The sequence below is a fragment of the Patagioenas fasciata genome, chromosome 2, assembly GCF_037038585.1.
Source record: "Patagioenas fasciata isolate bPatFas1 chromosome 2, bPatFas1.hap1, whole genome shotgun sequence".
In the NCBI taxonomy this organism is placed as follows: Eukaryota; Metazoa; Chordata; class Aves; order Columbiformes; family Columbidae; genus Patagioenas; species Patagioenas fasciata.
Window position 1 is genome coordinate 18,452,232 of NC_092521.1, and position 18,919 is coordinate 18,471,150.

The 18,919-nt window shown below is 33.0% G+C and overlaps 1 protein-coding gene across 5 annotated transcripts in view; it reads left to right on the top strand.

Annotated features, from left to right (window-relative positions):
- CSMD3 (CUB and Sushi multiple domains 3) overlaps positions 1 to 18,919 on the top strand; it is a 637,009-nt gene that overhangs the window by 544,241 nt on the left and 73,849 nt on the right. For all 5 annotated transcript variants that reach the window (XM_065830155.2, XM_071803847.1, XM_071803848.1 and 2 more), the window contains 9 exons: positions 132 to 341; positions 3,414 to 3,602; positions 7,097 to 7,274; positions 10,231 to 10,376; positions 12,287 to 12,367; positions 13,524 to 13,637; positions 16,311 to 16,499; positions 16,902 to 17,048; positions 18,506 to 18,694. In XM_065830155.2, the coding sequence (XP_065686227.1) occupies positions 132 to 341; positions 3,414 to 3,602; positions 7,097 to 7,274; positions 10,231 to 10,376; positions 12,287 to 12,367; positions 13,524 to 13,637; positions 16,311 to 16,499; positions 16,902 to 17,048; positions 18,506 to 18,694 (1,443 nt within the window). The remainder of the gene's footprint in view (positions 1 to 131; positions 342 to 3,413; positions 3,603 to 7,096; positions 7,275 to 10,230; positions 10,377 to 12,286; positions 12,368 to 13,523; positions 13,638 to 16,310; positions 16,500 to 16,901; positions 17,049 to 18,505; positions 18,695 to 18,919) is intronic.

Consider the following 18,919-nt stretch of genomic DNA (forward strand, 5'->3'; position numbering starts at 1 on the left):
ATGGGACCTCAACCCTCACGTTTCCACTGATCTACATTATTTTCTGATATTATCAGTGTAAAATGTACATACTTTATTTTCCCTGCTGGTATTGATACTGGTGGCTTTTATTTATTGACAATGTTTTTCAGGTGTGCATTTGCAATTTGTGAATTTCTCAACGGAGACCATACATGATTACTTAGAAGTTAGGAGTGGATCTACAGAAACTAGCACGGTTATTGGGAGACTAAGTGGCCCTCAGCTACCAGCCTCTCTGTTCAGCACAACTCATGAAACTAGCTTATACTTTCACAGTGATTACTCACAGAACAAACAAGGATTTCATATTATATACCAAGGTGAGATTTTGACATTCTTATGTGAGAAAAAGGTGGCTGTTGGAAGATATTTCTTTTTTGGCATTCCTAAAACGATTCATGCTCTCTTGTACCCAAATAGGTCATGCTAAGCCGGTGAAGACTGCAAGATCATAATTCCAGTTTACAATTACCAATTCATTTAAAAGGGATTAGATTAGCAACGTTCACCAAAAAAAAAAAAAAAAAAAAAAAGTCTATTATAAACTATAAGTTTCATAATATGAATGACATCAAAGGATGATTTAAAGAGTTTTTACTTTATAGCGGTCTCCTACTACTCTTTCAATAGTAACAAGTCCAAATTAACTTGAACTCTATGTAACATTCTGAAAGTGAGCCCCTCTAAAGAGTATGAGCTTTTAAAGAAAAAGTCACTCTATGACTTAAATTGCTTGGAAAGATTTTATTCACTTGCTATTTGACATATGATACAATTTTTAGAAGTAAAGGAACTTTAAAATCTACTGTTAAGAGCGCAGTAAAAGACTTAAGAGCCTATACTATTACTCTTATTAATAGTAACAGTAATAATTTCAGAGATGCTGTTATTTGACAAAGAATTAAAAAAATAAAGGTCCTCTCTGTGTCTTTAATCACATGAGAGAGAACCGTTTGTTTCAAAACTATACAATAAAAAAGAAAACCATTATTGGTTCAGAAAAAAGTTCCATCCATTATTTCCAAATGGCAAAAAGAAGCATTACTTTACAGCACAGAAGCCTAGCTGGTTTCTTTTGTACTTTTACAGCATCCACAGTTGCTTAATTCTATTATTTTGCAATTTGATGGCACTGTTACACTTAGTCTTTCCACTGTCTTCATGATTTTTGTGAACTTCAGTCGTATCACCGTGATCTCTTTCCCAAAAACCCATGTTTAGCCATGTGCTTAGTAGTGCTATTCTTTGTTATAGGCTGTATCATATTAACAGATATAGAAATCAGGCTCACTGACCTGTAATTTAAAGGATCTTCTCTAAAGATATATGTGATTTACATTGTGAAATCACTAGCCCTCCAGATCAGATCTTGAAATTATATGCTAATATATCTTGGTCCAGAAGCTTTTCTGGGTGAAAGCCATCTCGTCCTGGTCCTTTGCCTTACCAATTTAGTGAAGTATTTTTGTATTTATTACAAATTAATCTAGAGCCTTAGACCTGCATAGTGCAAGCACTGTATCTTGTATCTTGTTTGTTTGTTTTTTTTTTTTTTTTTGTCATTTTTCATGAATTATCCCTCCAGTTCCCTAGATGTCAAATGTTTCTTTATGGTCAGTTGAGATATCTTCTGCAAAACATTTTTTCAAGTTGTTGTGGTTTTATTTTTTTTTTTTTTCCTCTATTGTCTATTTAAATCTGGCCTGCTATGTTTTATGACTTTCTGGAAAGGCAGACTTTCATTATTTAAATGCCAACCTTTTCCCTATTGTAGCTTTTTAAACTTTCCTACTGAGTCACACAGGCATTTCTCTGAACCACTTTAGTGCTTTTTTTATTCTGATTTGTAGAACGTGTTTTACCTGGACTTTTAAAGTCGTGTAAATTATCAGATTCCAAACTACATTACCTCATTTTTGTATAATTTACTTTTCCGAAAATTTTATATCCCTATACTGGTTTTATTTGACTCGCTCCCTCTCAGTTCAATCAAACTACATTATGACTGCTATTGTGGAGCAGCTCTCCCATAAATACTTCTCAAACTAAGGCTTGAGTATCAAGGTGATTCAAATCTAAAATAACATATTTTCTTGTGGCCTCTCCAACTGCTTATTCTAGGGAACAATTATTTCCTTTATTCAAAATTTTATTTCGTTGGATTACCCTGATGAGGTGGATATTTGGATACTTCATCACTACCACCTATTGTATTTTTGCATCTTGTCTAATTTTACTTAACATTTCCTGTTAGCTATCATTTTCCTGTTTAGACATTTGTAGAGTCAGCTCAATACTACACTTACATTTCTGTTTCTGGAGTTTTGTTTTCTGAGTATTCCATAGTCCTTCTTTGTTTCTGGTAATATTTTTCTTCTATGGCACTTAATATAATCTCTAAACACCAGTCCTGCTCTCCCACCTGGAAGTCTTTGCCTTATCAGTCTTGGAAAGGTGGTCACTTGGCAACATTGTATCCTCCTGCTCCATGCCATGCCTTTCATGTTTGGGCTCTTGATAGGTTCAAGCATTCTAAATCCCATCTCCTGTGTTTTACATTCCCTTTTTGTTGTGAAAGGGTTTCTTAGTTTGACCCTTTTTTGTTCCTTAATACTTTATTCATCACTCAGCATGCAGTGTAGGGTACCTGATTTGCTTTTCTTATTTGTTCTGCTGTTTGTCATTCTCATGCACTTTTTTTAGAGGTTCATCAGCTGTTAGCCTCTTCTGTGTCATACCATCACATCAGTCTTCCATATCTGTTAGTTTTTTCCCATGTCTGTAGTTTAGATACTCTTCTACAGCCTTTTTAATTTTCACTGTCAGCAACTTGGATCCTTGATTATGATCAACTTAAGGGTGCACTTGGAAGCAATTTGTATTCTTAAGGAAACAGTCATTGGCCTACCCTTTGAAGACTTAAATGGAGAAGACACAAAGTGTAAATTCCTTTTGACTCTCTTCTTATTTCTATACTGCTGTACTTACTAATATTAAAAGAAAAAATTAAACATCTAGTCTCATTTTTGCATTCGTGGACTCTGTTCAAAAAACATGTGGAATAGTATGTTGGGTATTTGTTCACACACACATTACTGAAGCATAAACAACATAAGATCATTTAAACTTCTGTTGTAGTATTATGTTTCCCACATGAGGTTTGGAATTGCAAATGAACTTTTATGCATATTTCCAGAATTGTTGTGCTTTTCCTACTGTAGGAACAATGATATTGACTGTCGTCATGATGGAATTTAAGAGATATGAGATCTCCATGATTTATAACTTTTATTCTAATGAAAATATTTTTATTTCTGAAATAATAAGAATTTGAATTTTACTTCCTTCCCCCTCTCCCCTCCCTGCCCTTTATTATTATTTATTCATTTCAGCATATCAGCTACAAAGCTGTCCTGACCCTCGGCCATTTCGTAATGGTTTTGTTATTGGAAATGACTTTACAGTGGGTCAAACTATTTCATTTGAGTGTTTTCCTGGCTACACATTAATTGGAAATTCAGCTCTGACTTGTCTTCATGGTATCAGCCGTAACTGGAATCATCCTCTCCCCAGATGTGAAGGTATGTTTTGGGTGACCTATGAACCTTTTATTATTTGTAAGTCTTCCTAAGGACTGTTAACTGAAATAATTTTATTGTTTCAATTTATAGAGACCTTTTGTTTGTTTGGTGGTTTTGGTTTTTTATATTGTGGTCTTTGCAAAGTAAGTATCCAATTCTGTACATGAAAATTTTTGCAGAAAATCTGAAATGCTTCATGGAAATATGAAAACTCTGAAAAATTATCTGAGATGATAAGTTTATTTTTAGAAGGTTAGCTTTAAGGTCTGGATTGTGGAGACTCATGTTGCTTTTTAATCTAGGTGGTACTACAGAGTAAAAGCTCTGTACTGAATCAATAAAAAGATTCAGAAACAATTTCCCATCTCTGGCCACTAACGTGTTAGAAATGTCAGAATGACATAAGTGCAGTTGTTCTCCAGTTAATGCTGTGTGAAGGCCTTTCTACATGTATTTTTGTTGTGAATGCAATTTTTTTAAATAATATTTTTTAACCTTTTACACTTTTTCACTCTGATATGCTTGAAGCGGGTAATCAGATTCAAGGAACTGTTGCTTGCATGTAACTGAAATTTAGAAGAAATAGAACGAATGTATATGATGATTCTGTAGAGGTGTTTATCTTATCGCTAGCTATGCTGAAAGCAACCTGTACCTAACCAGCAGGCCAAAGAAGGTCAGTCATCCAGTGTCATCAGTCTCTCTAACAGAAGAGGATGGATATTTTGATAACACAGAAATCTCTTTGAGAAATATCTGTGCACCACAAAATCTGATTGTGGAACTGGAGACTGAATTTTCTTCCATATGAAATAATTACTTTCTTTTGGAAGCTCCAGGTTTGTCGCAATTATGGCAACATTCAGACAGCAATGTTAGGTTCCTGGAAAAACATAGACACAGTGAAGGTATTTCATACTCAAAACTGTCACCCCAAAATTTTATGCTCCTGTGACCACAAGATCTAAACACCATTAAGTTATTGACTGTAAATTTCTCTATATGCCTAAAGTTTCCACAAAGATGAGATCTGTACAAGGTGTTGTGTGCTCACTTTTACATGCCATAAATACCCTCCACAGTTTCAGGAGGGGGATTCAGGACCTGAGTTAAAGGCCTAACTTCCCTCTATACTGAACTGTAAAAGTTCAGCTCTCAATACCAAGCAAGCTGAAGAGGAGTTCCTGGATTTTTGCATTGTATTCTGAATCATCTACCTGAATTAAGGTACTTAAATTAGAAGCCTCATTACTCAAAATTCCTCCTGCATCCAGTGAACCACAGGCATTTCTGAGGGATGTGGTAGCTAAATTAAGATGTATCTGATACTGAATTTAGAAGGAGAAGCCTTATCATATAAAAGAGAGATGACACCTACACTGTCTTTTGAAAGGGGCAGAAGTTAGTTAATCACAATTAAGTTTCAACCCCCATTTTCTGGTTCCTGAAGGAATAGTAATGGTTTATGTCTTAACTGCAAAACAACTTAACTTTTCCCTAGTTCTAACTGTATTTTCTATGCTTCAGAATCAAGACAAATGATTTACTGGATGGAGTTGTTCTGTTTTTCTGAATTACCTTACTGTAACCAATATTTTAATTAGCAAATTCTAAGATGCCCAAAGTATGTTGCTGTTCTGAGTATTGCTTTTGATGAAGTTCCTGAAGAATGTCTGGAAATTTTTTGTTTCTATTTAATGTGATATGAAAAGATGCAGATGAAAAAAAAAAAAAATCAACCTAATTGATACTGGAGATCTAACATGTCCTGTGCTGCATAATTTCAGACTGCCAGTGTTACTCAGCTCCCAGAAGGATGTATTAAAGTATACGAGGTTTTGTGCAAATATTTACTGTGGTATTTTTAATAAAGACTTTTTTATATTTTTATATACTACTGATGGTTGTGAGTTTTGATTTGTTTTTTCTTTATTGTAGAAGGAAAAAAGATAATTATCTTCTAGTTGTACTTCATTTGATTTCAGATAAAGGTCTTGTGTTCAAAAACATTAAAATGAAATGGGTTTTTTTTGTATATGTCTAGTGCCAGAAATGTACAGTATGTTTTAAATTTGTATTTGCTTTAATATCTTTATTGTAAGGCAGCATACACAAAGACTTGTTTAATGCCTCAAACTTCTTGAAACAGACAATATGAATCAAATATCACTAAATTTTTTCCTGGTTAAACAGCTTTGTTCTCTTCTCTTTGCATCCTCATGCACCTAAAATCGCTCCAACCTGTGCTAAACACCATTTAACACTCTCTGACCCTTCTTAACTCATTTTCCTCACTTCCATCAATTTAGAATCTATTTCCTCTTATTTTCCAAGAAATGTCATTGCCGGACAGCTACCAGTGCATGGCTTTACTCTCCTAAGACTGTGCTGCAAAATCAATTCTGCCTGCACTGCTCAGAAACCCTTGAGGCTTTGAAGCTAAAACTGAAGAAAACCAGTATCCCAGCTATTGAGTCTGAATGTGACTGTGAAAATCTCCTTATTCTACAGTTCAACACCAAAATATATATATAAACCATAACACATGCTTTACCTAGATATAGACAATGCATAAGTCTTATATGTCAAAGCTATATTTCCAACAACTGATACTCTGGTTAGAACATACTTTAAGGAACCTGGGTTGCCATTTCATGCCCATTTGGGGTGGAGTGGGGAGTAGCAGAGGCAAAATAAAGCAAATTGTGCTGGTTTAGGCTTTGCTTGCTTTTCCAGAACTAGGCTTCTATAACATAATTTCTCTTCTGTAATAATATGGTGGCATCATATTCAACATGCATCAGAAACCTCTGTGAAGAAAATTATATAGTTTGGCCTACAGTTTTCCTGAAATGCATAGTTGTGGAAGTCCAAAAGCTGTATGGTCAGTCTTGCACTGTATGATGTCTAAAATAAGTACACTTCAACAAGAATTACACAAAGGACTTTTACTTTGTCTATCAGAATTTATCTCAGGAAATGCAAAGTTGCTATTCATTCTGTTTCACACAATATTTAAATTTTCAAATTCCTCTCTATTTTTCCCCCACCCATCCTCCATCAGCTTAGCATATCTCTTCTTTCACCTAATAATTTTGGTTGGCCACCTTCTTGTGACAATGAATGACAGCAACTCGTGTTTCACTGCTACGTTGTAGCTGGCATTTGCACAAAGCCAACACAAAGTGGTTTTCAGTTGTGTAGGGAATAATTTAACCCAATGTCTAAGTATTACTTTAGTTCCAGTTCTGATAAAATTTATTACATCAGATTTTTTTAAATTTATTTATTTATTTATTTATTTATTTTTAATTTGACCAATAGTGTCACTCTTGGCAAAAAGCTCAGTAAAGTCTGTTTTCTATATACAGTAATGGTTTTACATAATCTAGTTGTGGTGTACCAAGCGTGTTTAAAAGTATGGTTCTTACACAGTCTAAGAGGAATGCAAGAAGCATCTAATACTTTTTTAAAAACAAACGTCTGTTTTATAGCCCTCTGTGGAGGAAATATAACTGCAATGAATGGCACCATATACTCTCCAGGATACCCTGACGAGTATCCAAACTTTCAGGACTGCTTCTGGCTTGTAAGAGTACCACCTGGGAATGGAATCTACATCAATTTCACAGTTCTCCAAACAGAACCAATATATGATTTCATAACTGTCTGGTAAGAAAATATTTCTGGCATTTATTTAATCTTCATGTGACACTATGCAACAAAGTATGAATTAAAGAGTCTATTTGTGATTTCTCCCTTGACACTGCAGTTCTGTCTAGGGGAAATGAGTGATTTGCACGCATCCATGTTTTCCAACATACCATTCTCTTTAGATAGCACTGGACATGAAGTTTCACAGTCCTTGTGTTAAGAATTCAAAGCCAATAATAGTGTGTCTCAGTTTCTCAGTGAATAAGAGTTCAGAAGTATGTTATGACAGCTTATCAACAACTAAGAGAAGTATACTTCAGAGTGATAACAAGCAGTTGCAGCTGTGTGTATTACCATGTTTTAGAGTGTTAATAAAATAAACCATAGCAACACTTTCTTCATTTCTTTCAAGTTGGTTTATTTTAAACTGATAAGAGTACGTAAAAGGAGAGACTAGATTTGTATTTGGCGATGATAAAAAGAGTTGGGCTAACAATAGCTGTAAAAAAAAATGTTCTTTAGATACCTGAATCCTTGTCTAGCATGGTCTTTTCAGATAATGAAGCCCCCATTTTTTTTTAATTGCAAAGATGGTAAAGGCAGGAGGCTGTAACCAAGTGTAACAGCTCCTATAGAAATCTTGAAACTTCTACCAGTGAGTCTCCTTGACATTTCAAAAGTGGATAAGACCTTGTGGAAGTTTGCCTAAAACAACAATCCACTGATTACTGAATATGCGGTTTGAAAATCCACAGGCTGAGAGAGTGGTCTTGTAGTCTGAGTAGTGAAAAATAATGAGAGGTAATTTGGAATATTGATTATTCATTTTATATTTCTGTTGCAAAGAAACCTAATTTAGAGGCATGTAAATTCATGTAACTCAGGATTTCGTTCCTAATTTCCTAAACATTAAACAATTCTCTATATATACTTTTGTGATCATTTCTGTAGGTCCTGGGTTTTTTCACCTTGTGTGCTACAAACTGTCTTGTCCTGTATCCCAGATACTTGACGGCTTTTCCTTAAAATCTAATGAAAATTTTATCAGAGTATATACCCAGTCTATTGCCCTGATTAAACTCAGATAATTTTGAATCTCTTTAACTCTTCATCACTTGTTTTGTGTATCAAACTTAGGCTGAGCTTAAGGATCTTTCCTGAATTGAATTATACTATTGCGTGTATACAAACAATTTTTCTCTTTTTCATCCCACACAAACTATAATACCACTGTCCATTTCTAGTAATTCTTTGATTCAGCTCTTCCTTCCTACCAAGTGTTTGCATGTGTTTTCAGTTGTACTCCTACCTGTGTTACAAACTTGTTTCTTACGGTAAAATTAATTGTGTGTATCACAACAATTGTAAAACTCTAGCTTTATTGCATTATGTCACTAAGTGTTCTTTGCTGATTTTTTTTTTGATGTTTTGTATCCTACTTAGATTAACAACAATTTTAGGAGAATGTTCTGAAATTAAGGGATCTATTATGCTATTCATGAATATATCATGCATGTTGTTACTTATGCATGATTTATATACCTGTATAAGCTGTATTAGATACATGATGGCTATATAATTAAATAGCTTACACCACTTCTGGGATTTTATTTATTTACAAAACTGATCAGAAATTTTGATATCTGTTTCCAATGGAAAAAATACATTTTATTCACATTCAGATGCTGCTTCAAATCATATTATTCCCCTGATAAAACAGAAGAGGAAGGGGAAATCTGTGAGAATTTGGACAAATATAGTAGTGCACAATTTTCAAAACAAAAAATATCCATAATTTTGAAATAACTTTCAGTTAAAATATGCCAATAACAGCTAGAAAATCTAAACTTCTAATGTTCATCAATTCTGATCTGCAAGGAAATGAGTACAAAAATTTAATGCCCTTGCGTCATAGTTTTGTCATCTGTACTTTTCCACTGTTGTTTAGTACTAACTTTGGTTTAATTTTTCTGTAAAAACAAGTATTTCATTCTTCCATAAGGTAGCAGTGATCTTACCAACAATACATGTATTGTCTAAATCGTGATAAATACAACAAAATAATATTAATCAATGTGTTTGAAAAAGGATTTTAAAATTTTGTCAACTGCATATCATCTTAGTTTTATTTAAAACTACCGACATTTATATGAATGTCTACCTGAGCTGAAGAGACACACCGTTCATATAAAATGCATAGCAAATCTCTCTCAGCAAGAAAGTGTTTCAGAAAACTATACACTAGTCATAAGAAAAAAATATTAAATGAATTCTTATGGGTCCATATGCGCTGTATATTACAAATGATAACACTATAACATTTAATTGTGGGAGGATAAAAGATAGGTTAAAAAATTCTGAAAGTATAGAATTTCTAAAAGTATCATGCTTAAAATAATAATTACAAATATAATCTATATTTATATGCATCTATATGCAGATTTCAAGTGGCGTCTTGTATTCAATGGAGTAAAAGCATTTTTTTTTTTTAACTTTAGTGAAGTCAGTTTTCACTCCTTGTCTTTTTAAAGTTAAATAGTATTAATCTCTTAATTTTCCTAGAAATGATGAAGTTTAAAAGACTGGGGTAGGGGAAGATGAGCAGTATTAGCTTTGTTTATTTCCTGGTAACCACATTTGAAATCATAGATAAGTAAACGTGAGCAGAGTTTGTGGCAGGAAGATGAAGTACGGTCATTTTCAGCTTGCTGCAGTTTTTAGTTAAAAATAAGAATAGTACTGCTAAAAGATGGTTAAATAAGTTTTGATGATCCTCTAAGCTACTACCTGCTGTTGTCCAGTCCACCTATGGAATTCCAAAGGCTTTCACCCCTTAATGTCTGTGTTACCTGATTTTAGATGACTTGTGCCATTTAGAGTAATCTAGAGAAATTTTACCACATTATATTAAAATTTGGATAAATTAGATTATGTGTTTGGGAAAAAAAAATATTTTTGTATCTGCTTTTATTAGGGATGGACCAGACCAAACTTCTCCTCAAATTGGACAATTTAGTGGAAACACTGCATTAGAATCAGTCTATAGCACTTCCAATCAGATTCTGATCAAGTTCCACAGTGACTTTACTACCAGTGGCTTCTTTGTACTTAGTTATCATGGTAAGTGTGACAAATTGCAGTTTTTCACTGTCTGTACTGATTAATGAAGGAAGAAAACTCATAAAAAAAATGTATTTACATTTTCTAAGAAGGACAAGGCAAATATGGGAAGACTAGTATGAATGATGAAAACAAGCTATTTTGTTGACCAGATATTCCATTTAGTAGTAGTCAAACAACAACAACAAAAAGAATGCACTATGAAGAGACATGAGCAAAGAAGGTAGCATCAAGACCCTGCAGTTCAAGTTGCTCATCTTCTTACTGCTTACAATGCTTCTAAAATTCTTTTGTAATCTAAATTTTTGTGGGAGTCTTTAAATTTCTTGTAGACATTTGCATATTTTGAAGAAAGTCCTTTTCTAGAGATTTCAATAATACTATACTGTGTAGTGAATGTTAATCTGTCCTTGAATTAAATGCTGATTAAATGAAAATGCACAAGTGTTAATGCACCAAATTCTACCTGTTTATGCCATCATTCAAGCCTTCTGTGGCCATGTGTTATCTTGCATTTCTATCATTATAAGGAAGGAGATTCAGAAGGAAGGGTGTTTTTAGGTGCACTCTGAATGCCTGTTGGATTGACTATTCCAGAAAACATGGACATACTACAATCTGTTTTCTGCATCGTTATCAGATTTTGGGACCAGAAGGCTTTATTTTTCACTTAGTAAAGACCCAGGTGAATATAGATAGACAGAACTGGGGGTATTAAGGAACTTTAAACAAAACAAAGCAAAGCAAAAAAAAAAAACAAACAGCCTACATCCCACAATGAAAAAACCCAGCAGCAACAGCACTTGAATTGATTATGGAGTATAGACTCCAGTAGGACTAGGCAGAGGGAGGTCAGAATTTTCGTTACAGATTTGGACATACAAATTGCCTGTAGCAGTTTGTGAAGGACAAAATGACCGTTTGTTGCCATGAATATATGAATTGATATGTATTGATATATATTAATATATCAGTATATGACCAAACACATATAAAAATGTTTGTACCTAGTAATAAAGTATCTCTAAAGAACTTGATCTCCTTGTACTTGTTTCTTTTGTTATTGTGAACATTGTCATTCTATGATTGTGGTCTCTAATGTGTAATAAAGATGCAAACTGAGCAGTCCAAGGGATTATTCATGAAGAAACTTAAAAAAACACTTTTTGGATTGATGTTGTCAAGATTTTAGAATTTTTCTCCTAATTGTGTTCAGATTAAAGGGAACTTCTTTTGTGTCCAAACACAGATCCATCCTCATGGGTTCTTTGTAAAAAAATAAAGCTATAGGGCTTCTGCATACTCTTCCCTACTTGTCTTTTTTGTAATTTGTTTTACCTAATTATTTTGCCTGGCTGCTGCATACCTGTGTTAAAACTCACAAAATGATTTCATGTGAGACTTCAAATGAAAAGATTGAAAGTAGATTTTTTTCTCTGACCCTACCTGCAGGTTAGGTATGCTCCAGGACTGTACATGTACTGGAAAATTTCACATTCAAAATGCTTCTGTCCATAAGTTATGCTGCCTCTGGGTAGAATCTTTTGGATTTTAAAACTTCTCTTTATTTCAAAGTTTCAAAAGTAGAAGAGTTCAGCAGTAAACATGTATTTTAAAAAGAAAAACAAGCAAAACAACAATTGCATAATACAAAAAAAAAATATTTGGTTTTCAAATAAGATCACTTAAATGAGAACATTGACAACCACTTCTAAGCTTCTTAGGTTGTTTCTGTAAAGAGTTTTGCCACTGAAATTAGATAATTAATTAAGAACATGTAAGACGTAACATTTAATTTTTCATTAATTCTGAAATTTATATGTTAATATGTCCTAACTCAGGTATGTTTGCATGGCTATGTTAACTGTCTAAGTACAGGAATGTCAACTGTGCTTTCTTCCTTTTTATAGCCTATCAGCTTCGGGTCTGCCAGCCTCCAGCAAATATACCAAATGCTGAAATTCTAACTGAGGATGATGAATTCGAAATAGGTAATATAAGAGAAAAGAAAACCAACGTTTGTTTCAAACAAAAGGACTGCTATGCACAGAAATTTCTCACTTTTCAAAATGCAAATTATGCCTCTAACATAATAGATTTATATTTGAAAATGCACTTCTTAAGAATTAATTCCTCTTTACTGTACTTCTTGAATCCTATCTATGTTTCAGAGATCACATATAAGTAACACAGTAACTCCTTTCTAATTAACTTATTGTAGAATACATTTTTCATAATGTTTAATACAAAGCATTATCTTACACTGAAACAAACAAAACCTGCAAAAAAATATGTAGACAATGGCATATTCTGTACCAAAATTATGGTTCTGTTATCCGAAGGGTAAAATCAAAATCATAAAAATTAGGAGGATTGGGAAGGCGATGACACTCTAAGTTTATATAGACATGTTAATAATATTACTAATCATCTATCATTCAAAGAGATATGACTTTTATGATCAGTCGTCAGATGTCTAACTGGCTAGTTTTGCACTAAAGAAAAATAAACTTCTTTTTAATATTTACCAATATTTGACTAGTTATATTGGTAACTAAGAGAAAATATTTTTTATTCTTTTTTTTTTTTTTTTTTCTATTCTGCTCTGTAATCTGGACCAACAAGAACTGCTGTGATGCACAATTTTTTAACTTTTATTGTTACATAAAACTATATGAATTTTTAATTTCTTAATAAAAATGTCTTGTTCTCAGCATGCTTAATTCAGATATCATCAACTAAATACAGTGCCTATTTAATTTTATTTTCCTTTAGGATTATATAAATTACTGACTTGACCTTGTATCTCTATTTCCGTAATGATTATCCAATAAATTTTATTGTGTAAATCTTTGGACACATGGTTCACACAGCATCAGTCAAACGCAGGCAAATTAGTAAACTATCCAACTAATAATGTGATGAAAAACACTGATAGATGCAGCATAATGTGCAACACAGCACCCATTTACCTCATTTCTTAGACTAATCAAAGATGTTTATGCCAGAGGTCACTTAGCCCATTATATATGGTGGCAAGAAACTTTATTAATCAATAATGCTTTCAAAACTAAAAGTGCCAGTTAATTGCTGTTTAATGTTTCTTTTGATTGTCTATGTTTTGTCTTGTTTTGCTTTTCCAAACAGGAGACATAATAAGATACCAGTGTCAGCCAGGCTTTACATTGGTTGGTAATGAGATTCTGACATGCCGACTAGGTGAAAGGCTTCAGATGGATGGAGCACCACCTACTTGTCAAGGTTTTTTCTCCTTTTTCTTTTCCTCGTGCCAGACCAGCTGACTGGTGATTCCTTAAATACCCTCTGATATCTCTTTATATAAGATGGCACACTGAAAATATTCCAGACTTTTTGATGATATTCCCAGTATTATCACTGTTTGTTATAAAGAATATGTATCAAATATTAATGCAAAATAATTAGAAATATATTAATGAAGAAATGCTACTCTACTTAGTGAAAATAATTTCAGAATTCTGGTTTATTTGGGGGGGAGGGAATCAAAATTTAATAAATAATGAGAATAATTCATTTTATCTACAACATAATAGTATGAAAAATGATATGGAAATTTTTTTAAATGTTAACATCACATAGATGTAAGTGAAAAAGATCATGGCAACATTTTTCATTGCAACTTTAATTGCTTTCATTTTCTTTTTCCACTGTATTCTAAACAATGGGGTTTTGTATGTGTGTGCATGTGTGCTCCAGTGTATACACGTTTTCCTCCTTTAACTGAAAACTGTGAATAGAAAGATATAGCCCTACCTCATTGTTAAGGTCAAAACAAGATTACAAACCTGCCAACCACTAACTCTAAAGTTTAAATTAGTCCTTATTGAGCTGACATTTTACGTGTTATGCTAGAAGTTTTCCATCGTTTTTGTAGAAAATGCAGGTTTTCCTTCAAACCAAGCCAATTCAGAAGCTAACAGAGATAAACCTTGCATGTGATTTATTTAAACAAATGGGATCTCTTTAAAGTTTCAATGTTTATGTTTTCTTACTGATTCTTCCATTTATTTCCAGAAACATGAGGACATACAGTTATAAACATGTATGATAAAGACAATTTGAGAGGAAAAAAAAAAAAAAAAAAGAAAAAAGCACCAACAGACCCACAGGCTCATAAAACTGTGATTTATGTAAACAAAAACCATTTTGGATACTAATAGCCATTGTGATATTACTTCACAATCCATCTGCTCCTGAGCTTAATTTCCAAATCATTCATAATAAATGCAGTTGGTTTACATTTGTATTAAATGAAGAATACTGCCATCTTGGTTTTCTACCAATCAGATGTTGTTTTTGCTCACCCACAGCAGTTTTAATTAATTAGCATATCTAAAAAACACTCTCATCTTGTGAAGGTCTAGCCTCTCCCAGCAATGTTTTAGAGAAAAGGGAAAAACATTTTCCTTTTCTTATTTCCGAGAGTTAGATTTGGGAAAAAGGCTGTCAGCAATTAAGAACTTCATATTTTTATAATTTCTTCCTTAGCTAATTTGCACCTACTCTTGAGGGAAATAGTCTGTCCCTATAATAGAAGGAGGAAACGATCAGTTGTGTGAATTTGGGAGTTCACTAGAAATATTAAAGTGTAACCCAAAACCTATCACAGACACTTAATAAAAAAGTAGTGGTTTGTAGGTATAGCTTCAGTATGCACATAACATATATGACACAGTTACACATCTCTTTACATAATAAAGAACTGAAGGATGATGAGGAATATAGAGGTAAAATAAATACATATATGTATCTCAGGGTGATGTTTGGATTTTTACTTATAAGATGTGCAGAAATCACCTCTTATTTTTCCTCCTAATTTGATCTTTATTTCCTCAGAAAGTGGTTGTCATATGGTGAACTTTGTACCTGTTTTTAAAATGAGGAGCAATTAGATGAATTGCCCATAGTCAGCATGAGATTCTCTAGCTCATTCAGGATTATAACACTAACGTCTTGAATGCTAGTCATAGGCTTTGATTTTAACAACTTTTCTTTGTTGTTTCTTTTGATTAGAGATAGGGAAGAAATTGGACTATATTAGGTGTGGTGAAGAAAAAATAGAATTTGAAGTGGTTTGGTTTTTTACTGCATGTAAAAGGAATAACCTAGAATTTTTTGAGATTTCTATTAATCTAAAAATAAGGTAGCTGGATTAGCACAAGACATCTTCTTTTCTAATTAGTCCTGCTGAGTCCTACTGAGCAACAAAATGTCAGCCTGGAGTGTGTCTTTTATTTTCTAGATCAAAGGCTTCATGTCTGAATAGTGCTTACATTGTGTGTAGGTACATAGATTCATAGGATCATTTTGGTTGGAAAAGACCTTTAATATCGAGACGTCTGTGTTCTTGGAGCTTAATGGAGGATCACAAAATTTAGGTGTCACCAATTTCTACTTTCAGAGCATGACTTTACCTGGTATTATCACTGACAGTAAGAGTAATCTGAGGGGGGAGAAAAAAAAAATCTATCATTCCATCCGTGGAGGTATTTAAAAGGCATATAGATGAGGTTCTTAGGGACATGGTTTAATGCTAGAGTTAGGTTACGGTTGGACTCGATGATCTTGAGAGTCTTTTCCAACTGGAATGATTCTATTATATTTATAAAATGCAACAGTTTAGTACTTACGCACAGCCTACAAGAATATCTTATCTTCTAGAGAATGAAAGAAGAAAAGTGGTAACTTCTGAGGGTTGCAGGGCTTATTGTCAAGATAAACTTTACTTTAGATATTTTTTTCAACTAGCCGACTTTATTTCTAAAATGAAAGTCTTTCTGTATTTATTTAAATAAAATGTGTGATGCAGATCTTTTAAACTCAGGAAAATCTTGCCAATCATATGAAACAAAAATAGTGTCCTCTGGAGTTTTTACCAGTCTTTCTGTTTTACAGTGCTCTGTCCAGCCAATGAAATGCGTCTGGATTCAACAGGAGTAATACTGAGCCCTGGATATCCTGACAGTTACCCAAATCTTCAGATGTGTGCGTGGACCATTACAGTGGAAAAGGGTTATAATATCAGCATGTTCTTTGAATTCTTCCAGACAGAAAAGGAATTTGATATACTTGAGGTGTTTGATGGTAACTATAGGATGCAGAAATTTGAATGATACTTTTTCTATATATATGTGTTTTCATATTGCATCTGTGTAATCACTGTCGCTTATGCAAAACATTAAAAAATCCTAAATAAGCAATTATTAATAAGCAAAATTCTTAAGCAATTAAAAGAGCTGTTGCGTGTCAAAACTGTACTTCATTAACTATGTTTAGAAATAATTTTGTTTCCAAAGCAATATTGACTCTAGTATATAGCATATAATGTCAACTTCCAATTTCAATTCAGATTAATTCACTCTTTGCTTGCAAAAGGTTTTCCATGTATATTATTTGTATGCATATAATTTCTTCTATGTTATTTTAAACTTTGTAACTCCTTTTTTTTTCTTTTTTTTTTTTTTTTTCCTTCTTCCTTGTATCAAGGACCAAATAGTCATAGCCCATTGCTCATTTCTCTCAGTGGGGACTATTCATCTTCTCTAAATATAACCAGCAATGGCCATGAAGTATTTCTCCGGTGGTCAGCAGATCATGGCACCAATAAAAAAGGTTTCAGGATCAGATATATAGGTATGTAAATCAGACTTTCTTTAACATGTGTAATATTTCAATACAGAACATATTTATTTATGTGAAATGGGTAACGTAAGCTAGATTTTGTAACATTAATTGCCCAGACTGAAAGGAAATCCAATCTGTGTTATATATGAACTTGATGATACCGATCTTGTGAGAAACAAACCCCAAAACAACAAACAAAAACAAACACCCTCCCAAAAGAAATAAAACAAAACAAACAAAAAACCATTTGCACTCATATGCCTCTGTTCTTCATACTGGATCTTTATGCATTCATCATTAACACTTCTGGTGGGACAGAGGAAGAGTTGTCAACAAGGCAGGAGTGAGCACCTGTAAGGTGGAAAAATCTGAGACCTGAAGGACTGAACTCTTTAATTTAAGGTTCCCCAGGAGCAGCAAACCATATTACAAGAGATCATTTAACATGTCAAAAAAGCCAGCATTGTGTCTGTTATTAATTCAAATGAACATATTTAAGAACAGTGCGTGAAGATGATACTTAATAAAAATTGAGTTTTATATCATTTATTTCATGAAACTATTATACAATATTCTTCTTCTACAGGATAAAAATATTCATTAATTAAGCTAAAGTATATCTGTTGCAATTTACATCAATTACACAAAATCTATATTTGATTTTTTTTATCATGAACAGAGACATTAAATATACAGAATGGAAAGTACTAGGGATAGTATCTGATACTGGAGAAGTTATTGGAATAAAGCAATTTCACTTTACAAAGTAAAGAAAGCATTAAAGAATAAATAAAAATATTTCTTTTTGCTGTGTTTTTTTGTTTTTCATCACTCAATTTCCGGCAACTTCACTATTGCATAAAAATAATTAGATTCACAAGAGTCTGTAAAGCAGTATCAGTGTCATTTTCAGAAGTAAAATTGTTGTATAACTAGATAAAATTCACTGTTGGCTAGACACGAAGTATTTTATGGTGCCTGTTTTCGTTGACTGTAGTACTTCTTGGATCTGTTAAAAGAAAAAGAAGAGAAAGTTCTTAAAACTCTTTTAGGACCAGAAGGGAAGATTATTTGAAAATAATGATGTGCACCATATCCTTGATATTTCCTTCTTAAATATATATATACATACTACTGAAATTTTTGCAATTGCAATAAATTTCATCATGAACTAAAATTCTTGAGCTTACTTGGTTTAAAAAAGATGGTGAAAAAAGCAGTTATAAAAGTAAGTTATCACTATGTTTCTTTTTAGGCTTCTAAAACCTGAAGGCCTTATAAAGCCCTATTCTTTCACCTTTATACTCAGTGAAATTCCTTGATGATCAGAATAAAAAAAAGAACAACTTTTAGTGATGTTTTCTTAGCTTGTTGTCAGGTGTCCTCTGAATTCCACAAGAATTTGTCAAGAATTGTCATCTGGATTCTAAATGCATCTTTTATTTATTCAATATTTATCTTTAAAGCTCTCTACTGTAGTACTCCAGAGTCTCCTCCGCATGGTTTCATTGTCAGTCAGACAGGTGGACAGCTCAACAGCATGGTTCGCTGGGCCTGTGATCGAGGTTTTCGGCTCATTGGGAAAAGTACTGCTGTATGCAGGAAGTCTCCATACGGTTTTTACTCATGGGATGTTCCAGTCCCAGCTTGTCAAGGTAAATTCTTTCATTATAAAATAATACACACAAATAAATTTTCCTTTTCCTTTTTTAAGCCATGCATTTTCTGACTTGAAATGAATAGAATGTAATCATTTAATGGTCATGTCTCTGTACCAAAATTTTTGTACCTAATAAAAATTAAAAAGAAAAAAAAGTATTTTTAAGAAACAGTATTTCAACAGAATTTTCTGGACTGGCAGATACTAAAAAAGTTTACAT